General features: G+C 40.4%; 1 protein-coding gene across 3 annotated transcripts in view; it reads left to right on the top strand.

The window, feature by feature from the left end:
* Window positions 1-7071, top strand: part of LOC105923129 (dehydrogenase/reductase SDR family member on chromosome X) — a 58725-nt gene extending 51654 nt beyond the window's left edge. For all 3 annotated transcript variants that reach the window (XM_036139505.1, XM_036139504.1, XM_036139503.1), the window contains one exon: window positions 2589-7071. In XM_036139505.1, coding sequence (XP_035995398.1) covers window positions 2589-2768 — 180 coding nt within the window. In that variant the 3' untranslated portion in view covers window positions 2769-7071. The remainder of the gene's footprint in view (window positions 1-2588) is intronic.
* The last annotated feature ends 1966 nt before the right edge of the window (window positions 7072-9037 follow it).

Raw genomic sequence — 9037 nt, forward strand, 5'->3', positions numbered from 1 at the left:
TTGATAACTGGTTCTTGCTAGAAAATACTCTCTTGTTTCATCTTCAGATTATTTGCTAAAATGTTAAAAAAATAATTTCTTCATTCATTGGTCCTTCAGTTATGGAAATTCTAACAGTACCACATGCTGGAAATCAGTCCCAAAACTTGATGTTAACATCTCTGAACGTTTGGTATGGCGTTTTAGGGAGATGTGACTTGCTCCTCCAAAAATGTTGTGTGCAATGACTTTCAAAGCTGATCTGACCAGATTAAATTCTCTGAGCATGTCAGTGACTTGTCCAGATGTTCTGCAGCTAACCTTAAATGGGCGTCAACATGCTTTTTTTCAGCAGTGGAGTCTTGTGCAGCAAGCATGCATCGAGGCTTTTTGCTTCATTGGTAAAACGGTGCCTGCTATGTTGAGATCTTTGTAGAGCAAAGAGTGGTCCTCGGTTCTGCAGAAACTCTCTGGAGTTTCTCTCTCTCTCTCTCTCTGGTAATAGCTAACTTTTTGTGCTTTCCACTTCCTCATCATGGCCCCAACGTTGTTCACTGGATGATTCATAATCTGGGAATAGCATCTCAAGCCAAGATAGTATGTTTTGCAATAATCGGGCTGAGAAAGTACTGATAGGGCTTTTGTCTTTTACTCATCATGAGATGCCTGTGCAGTACTATGGTACTGTGAAACCTTTTGCAGGTAATCAGTAAAAACTAAACCGCCCCATAGATAAAGAGCAGCATTGCTTTCTAATTGCTTTCATATTTTAGCTAATGGCTTGTATTTCTTTGTCTGTTTGCAATTTTTCTTTGTGTGCAATACTCTACGCCATTCCTCTTTATAATGTTTAACATATTTTTGTTCTTTGTTTGTTTTGAATTCTTTGTATATGTGGATTACTTGGATTTTTAGTGAAATCTGTTTGAATTTCATACCTGTAGCATCATGAACACTATGCTGTGATTTATTTCCTCATTGTACTCCCCTTTCTGCCTTTTATCAAGAGATGAGGACTTATTTCTTCTCAGACTCTTGTTGGGGATCATAGTCCTCGATGTGTGAGAAATAAATTGTACTCATCATACAAAAGAAAAACTAAGGTTTAAAGGTATACTATGCAACCGGGGTTGATTTTCCAGCGAGGCTCCCCCCAGAGGGCGAAAGTAAAAGTGCACTGTCGTAAATATGCTCAGCTGTTCTCCTGGTTTGTCCGTCAAGCCAGGCGCGGTTGTTTTGAGCTTAGCAGACAGGCGAACACAACGAATACAAAAGTGGAAAAAATGGCAGTACAAACAATGACTAACACAGTGAAAGTATGAACACAGAGAGAGAGAAACCATTCCAATGCAGTGTTTCCCCTAGGAGTTTGGGACAACCGGCGGAGCGGGGGGAGACAAGCTTTGCGCCGCTGTGCGGAGCGGGGGGGGGGGGGGCTGAGCAGAGCGGAGCGGAGCGGGGGGGAGACAAACTTTGCACCGGTGACCGGCGGAGCGGGGGAGACAAACTTTGCACCGCTGTCTTCTCCCCCCCGGACCGGGGGGAAGACAAAGTTTGCACCGCGGAGCGGAGCGGGGGGGGGGGGGGGGGTTGGGGACAAAGTTTGCACCGCTGACCGGCTGAGCGGAGCGGGGGGCTGAGCAGAGCGGGGGGGAGACAAACTTTGCACCGGTGACCGGCGGAGCGGAGCGGCGCACATATCGAGTTAGTTTTATTTTTTTATTATTATTTTTTTTGAATGTCAGCGAGGCAGTAGCGTGAGGGAAACCCTACAATGTTACTTACAATCGCATCAGCAGAAACGCGAGGTCCGCGTCAGCCTTGCAGCCTTCTATGTTCACCCGTGTACGACTCCTCTCTCTGTCCAGAACCCTTTTCCTCTTTCTTGCCTGCTCCGACATGGGCTTTTGCTGTTTTCTCGCTGGTTCCGCCATGATAACTGCATAAATATCGCCACTGCGCTACCAACGAGCACACCTTTCACTGGGGGTGTGTAGCAGTTCTCGCCGTAAAGCAAGACCGACTCTCGCGATGCACACGAGACTACTGAGCCTGTGACTGCGGGCCGACTGCTCCTGCATTGCAAGTGCGGTATTTCCCCCACAGACCACCAGGGCGGCCGAGAAAACCTTAGTTCAACCTGAAATGACTCATTTAATCATCCAAAACGGTATGGAACATATTAATTAACTGAAAAATGTTGCATAGTATGCCTTTAACTTTGAAAAAAAATGTGATCCAATGTCCATTCAGATTATCCCACAACGGTTATTTTCATGCTTTCAAGAGGTGTTTTAAAATGGGTTTCTGGTGACAGAGAATTTTTTTTTTTTAATTTATTTCAATGAGACTATACCCATCATTTATGTGTGGAGCAACTCACACTTTGTATGAGACTTATTTTTTCTCTTTTATTAGCCTGCCATGGATTCAGCCTTTTTACTTTTAGGCACATGAATCATTGTCATGCTATATTTTTTTCTACTGAACATTAATCTGGCGGCAGTTTGGTTATTGCTTTTGTTTCAGATATTTGTGCACTAATACTGTTGCTTCTTGTGATTTTAAAGGATTTCATGTATACATATACATATTTATGTTTTCCCTAGACTCCTGCAGAGGGCGCTGCCACTGTACTGTCAGCTGCTTTGTCACCAGCCCTTAATGGGGATCTTGGAGGAGGCTATTGGGCCAACGGGCGAAGGGAGATGACCAGCGCGTCTCCATTTGACTCCCAGCTTCGACTAAGTTTATGGGAGATCAGCCTCCAGTTGCTGGGATTACAATAGCAGGGGACGCTAAAATGCCCAACAGGACTAAACCTATTTGAAAGCATCACATAAAGACCTTAAACTTGGGCCTACATTCTTTCTTACCCTTTTTTAAAATCATTTTCCAAATCTCACATGAAGGTGTTGGTTGCATGGATCGGACTGTGATTGGTGTGTAGGGTTTGGCAAGGTTTGTTCCAGACCTGCTTATGAAGGGCTTAAGGGAATGGAAGATGTCTTTATGTTTTGTTTATATTTCTACAGTATATGCAGACTCACTGCGAGATTTGAAGCAGCTGCCCTGTTCTTCTAAAACCAGACATACATTTGTGACATCTAGTAGAATTACCAGAGAACCAGATTTGTCTAATTAGTAAATTTCTTCCTTGATGTCATTAAATGGGCATCTACAATTAGCTAAATGTAAGTGATGCAGGGCAATATTTAACTATAAGATACAGATTTCTAGATTAAATATTGATTAAATAGTGCACATTAGTAAATTAGTGTTTATAGTTTAAGGATATACAGATAAATACCAAAACTTAATTGAACCAGTCTGCTTTACTGCAGAAAGAAAACATGTTATAATTAATTGAGATAATACTTAAATGCCTCCTTTTTCACTCATAGCACCTTAATTTTGTCTCTCATTCTTGAGCTTTTACTGTATAAGCTGTCAAGAAACCTTAAATCTATTCACTTTAAAGACATTATTTAGCACTTAAGAAAGCATCTAGAAGGAGATGTGATCGTTCTCTTAGACGAACAGACCTGAACTTGGAAAAAGTGTTTCCTTCAGCCAGTAAATGATTTACATTTAGAGGAGAATTTATTCCAAACCCAGGATTTCTAGATGTTTCTTTTTCTTTGTCGGCTCAGACACAAAAAAGGAAAGAGTGGCGGAATCGTCCTCTTTTTAAATCGCTCATCAGTTTTCTTTGTGATCTGTTATTTGCTCTTGCGTTGGGGAAATGTGCGCACATTATTCACAGAAGTCTAGGATTAGCTCTTACTGACCCAATAAATGCTGATGGGCATCTGAACAATAATCAGCCTCCAAGGACGGGGGAAAAAAACAGAAAGCACTTTATTCTTTTAGATTTTTTTTTTTTTTCCTAGCACACAAACTGTGATTCGTTACCCATAGATGCAGCTAATGCTGCTTCCTCATTTGGCGCCACTCCCAGTGCATTGTGGGATTGAAAAATCCCCGTGGTGAGAATCAAACTCTAGCTGGTGAGCTGACACAGACACTCGCCCAAAAACACTGGAAGCAGCACATCCAGGCGAAGGCTTATCTAGCAAACAAACACAGCTGTCTCTTATGCAGGAATACACCCTCACACAAGTTGTGCCATAATGCCATCTCCACTGTGATTAATGCATTTTAGCATTGAAGATCAAACGTTTATCTCAAATTGACATGTTTAGGCTAAATTCTTTGCCATTTAGCATCCAGCCTTTTATCATAATTTCCTGTGTATAAAGCAATAGAATCACTGTGGTAGCTAATTTAGCTACTGGCACAGACATTCAGAATAGAGGCAGAGTGTGAACCGGTAGAAAAAAGGAGAAGATGCCTCAAATTCCCCATATATCAGGAATTTGACATTTCTCTGTCTAACTGTGTGAAGATGTTTAAAGAGAAGATTTTTAATCTAAGTTCTTTGAAGTAACTACATTCAATACTGTTCAGGCTTTTCTGAAGCAGGGTCTGGATCCTTTTAGGAATGCAGCTCACAAAGTCCTCTCCAGGAAACTGTGAGGTCAAACCAAATTTGTTACTCCTCCTCAATAGAGAATTCAGATAATGTTGTGTTTTGTCCTTTTCTTGTTCATTTATTTGGATGGCTAAAGCTAGGTGGAGACTTCATTATACTGGCCTGGTTGTTTTTGTAAAAGTATTTTCAGATTCCTGACATAAACCTGGAGTAAGTAGTAACCTGCAAGTCAAGGCTCTGTTTCTCAGCATTTGTCAACTTTTGTCAAAGTCAGGGGTTATGAAAAAGGAAGGGTTCAGTTTTAGGTTCATAGTAAAGACATTTCTAAATCTGAAGATCAAGAGTCCTAGAACACAGACAAGTCTGGATAGCTCGTCCGGTGATTATAATATTTGCTAATCACTTTTCAAGAAATTATGGTTTCAAAATTGCTAAGGTTTCAAATATTTTTAACAAGAGGTCAGAGGAAGTGATTGAGTTACCTGTATTGCCGCCTCCTCAATCAGTTGCTGAGCATTGCTGGTCAGCTGGCCGAAAGAAGACTTTTCCTTACAAGAAAGACAATTTTTTTTTGGGAAAGTTTTCAGTAGTTGAAAAACACAGACAGTCATGGTGTGATTTTACACATCCTCAGTGCAGACTGAGCGTATGCATAACATAACATGAGCTTAAGCAACGATCCTATCGGATCACTGTTGCATTTATGTACATTTCATAAGAATAAAAGAAATGTATTATGTGATACATTTTCATGCAAAAAGACAGGTCTATAGGTTAGAGTTCACATTCAATGTGTGCCTCACAAAGCTGGAGATAAAATCACACATGCTAAAGTATCAGATGAGTACAAAGGTAACGCTTGAACGTCCTCTATGATTGTATAATTGCAATACTCATACATGGACTTTATGTCAACACCCTTAAAGTGTGTTGTGTCATTGTTGGCTTTAATCGAAGGAAACATTTGTCTTGCACTGACATTTTTGAGGAAGAGAACAGGTTGACAATTTACTGTGATACATTTTAGCAAACTTGCAGACCCTTGGTTGTTTAGCAACATTAGAGCCAGGTTAATCAGTAAATATGACAAAATATTAAGTTGTGATGCTCTTGCAACTTCTCCGGGTCTGACTACTATTTAATATTATGGTTTTGATATAATGCAAACGCACCAGAAGTCCAGTAAATGGGTTACCTCCACCTTGACCTGTCAGAACAGTTTTGTGTCGTCACTTGAAGACGTCGGTGATTCCAATTTAAAGGAAACAAATCATTAGATAGATGTTCCGTAGATTAGTATTTGTGTAAGAACCGACTCCTCAATGCCAGCAATATTTCTCAGTGTTTGGCTGCGTTCTGTTTTCTGCCTTCTCAGTGTTGTCACAGTACTCGAAAACTGTTCGCCTCAATGCTTCCTTGTTTGATTGTGTGACTCCCTTAGGCTAGCGGAGTAAATAACAAACTAACAAACATATTCCCACTGAAACAAATGTGCTTACTTCCTGTGACACAAATGAAGAAAAAAAAAAAAAACACCAGCTTACAACTCAGCTGTGCTCCTCTGTCGAGTGCAAGGCTACAAATGTGTGCTACATCCCGTCAAAGAGCTATCTAGTTTTTTCTCAGTCCAGCTGCTGAAGTAGATGTTTTTCAATGAGAGAGGTGGGGTTTGCAAGAGAGCTTCAGACTCTTTCCTCTGAGCACACGGTCATCCAAAGAGTGAGCGTCCCACACAGGCATAAACAAGCTAGCGAACTCTGAAGGTGAACGGCAAATCTAGAAAAGGAGCTAAAACGGCTCCAATAAGTATTTGTCAGTGATTTTGTCTGTGTGATTAATTCGTATTTGATTATTTGAAGTGCTGGAGGAGACCAGTGGAGGTGTGTGTAGACTTAAAAACTGCTTTAATAGCCATTGCTTTGTTTGACCTGGGATTACATTTATATTAAATGTTCTAGTCCCATATTTTGCAAAATCCTAAATGTGTATATGTATATGAAGAGCTGGATTTAAAATGTATGTATAAAAGGGGAGCTAGATGAACTGAGTCCTTACTTTGAGTTAATTACAGAAAAAAAGAGAGAAACATTTGCTTTCCCTGCTCATTTAAAGCAAATATACCCTCTGCTTGTTCTAAGTGCAGCCTTGCTTTTTTTGAGAATAAAAACAATGTTCGGACTGCAGAATGATGGTAAAAACTCAGTTCGTCTCGGCCCCTTTAAAGTTTAACGAAACGTGTTTTACTTTTCTCATTATTTTGCTGATGTTGAGATGCACATCTTTATTGCTTTTGCTGTGCCTAAGAAGGAAAAAAAAAAAAACTCCCCTATATGTGACTGTGAATTTTCTCATGTAGAATTGAACCTCGTAGAACCTGTGATACCGTCTCGTCCCGTGCATTGCCGTAAGTTTTTTCTCTCAAAAGAGTGATCGGGTGGTGAGTGTTTGGTCATGCGTGCGATTATGATCGAGTGAGTGTTTGCTTAGGTAAGGGAATCGATGTCCATGTCAACCGTTGTAACATTCCAGCAGCAGGAGCAGCCACCCCTTTTCTATTATCCAAAGCCTCTCAATAAACATATCATTGTGCCACTTGCTCTCCGTCTTCTTTTTTTTCCCCCCTCTGCGAGAATCTGTCAGCGTTAGTCTGCTCGGGATGAGACTGCCAGCCTCAAGCAAAGTCTGAACTTTTGAGACATCCTCGGATCCATCAGTGAAACACACGCTGCACACTGGTATGTCTCGTGTTTCCATCATTTCAGAGGACATACCATTTCATTGGATACAAAGATGCATCAAATACATCTTTGTATTTGATGCATCGCTAAAGATAAGGCGGGATGTCAATCAAAACTGATGCTGTTCAGAGTCAATTTCCTATTATTTGTACAAAGATTTGCACACAAATCAATGTACAGTTACAGCCTACATGTATTAAAAAGGTTTTGGCTTAAGATACTTGCACATAAAATATTATTTTAACAGATAATAAATCCAATCCCAGTATGACCTAACTACTTTTTTGCTATTAAGAAGCCAGGTCACCCTTGTAAAAGAGGTCTCAATCTCACTGGGTCTTTTATCTGGATAAATAAAGGTTAAATTAAATAAAAAAGAAGGATGTGCCATAAGGGGCACAACCCCAGACTGGTGTGCAGAACACTACTCGAGCATCACACTAACCCCGCCATGTTGTTGTTGTTTTTTTTCTTTCCATAAAGCATACTGCTGCCATTTCCTCCAGATAAATGACTCACACATACCCAGCTGTCCGTATGAAAGATGATTTTGCAAATCACGCCAATGTTTGGTGGATTAGATCTGCTACTTGTATGCCTTTTATAGTGGAAACCAGAGGTTAACCAAGGTCCTCTGAGTCATATGCATCTTTCCTCAAGCAAAGCTTTAGTGGCTTTAAGCCCTTACTGCCTGGATTTATTTACAAAATGTGAAAATTAAATTGTGTTTCAAATAGATTCTAAGTACAGATTGTTAGTTTGAATATAGTGGTTACAACACATATGCATTTATGCATATAAAATGCAAATTAGCTAGATTAAACATCACATTGGCCACTGTATTGTGGCGAAAGGCTTCCAGTTTGATTCTTGGTAAATGTTGACTATACATCAACAGGCATTGGTGTTTTATATAACCCACATTCATGAAATCAGTGGTTGAAATCTTAATTTTAGTTTTTGTTAAATGTTTTTGAATGTCATTCTGTTAATCTCAAATGATTGTCACTGCGGTAATCCCTGAAGTACAAAAAACCTCATATCAATTTGATGATATAGCAGCTCTTTAACTCAATTTAAATGGTACTTCAGTTCAATAATTCAATACAATCAATATCTGCATTTTAATTCACATCACCCACTGGAGCACAAACTCTCTGTCATACCAGGCTGACAACATTCCCTCTGCTACAGAGTAGAAACAAAAAGAACACAAGCATGCCAGGAAATCACTGCAAGCTTGTGGTTACCCAAAATGGGCCTTTATCAAATCAGCCAATAAAGCTGGCAGAACAAAACAACACAGCATCAAACACAGAGGAGAGAACAAAGAGATGCAAGAACAGTATCATTCCATATGTGTCTGGAGTTTCTGAGAAACTCCAAACACAACATTCCAGTAAATCCCAAACCTAATAACACTCAGACAAAAACTGGTACATCCCAAAGACAGAACACCCAAACCACAGCTGAGTGGTGTTGTATTTATGGTCCAATGCAGCGAGGACTGCTCAGACTCCTACATTGGAGAAACTAAACAGCAGCTACATAAACACATGGTACAGCACAGGAGGGCCAGCAACTCAGGGCAATATTCAGATGTCCACTTGCACCTCAAGAACAAAGGGCACACTTTAGACCACAATAATGTCCAGATTTTGGACCGGGATTGCAGGTTTGAAAGGAGGGTGAAAGAAGCCATCTTGGTCAAAAGAGAAAAGCCATCACTAAACGAAGGAGGAAGATTGTGTTTCCAACTCCCCAGTGTTTACAGTTCGGTCCTCCGACACATTCCAGAGAAATTACCTCAGCAGTCTCTTGATTC

Source organism: Fundulus heteroclitus, chromosome 7, assembly GCF_011125445.2.
Source record: "Fundulus heteroclitus isolate FHET01 chromosome 7, MU-UCD_Fhet_4.1, whole genome shotgun sequence".
Lineage (NCBI taxonomy): Eukaryota > Metazoa > Chordata > Actinopteri > Cyprinodontiformes > Fundulidae > Fundulus > Fundulus heteroclitus.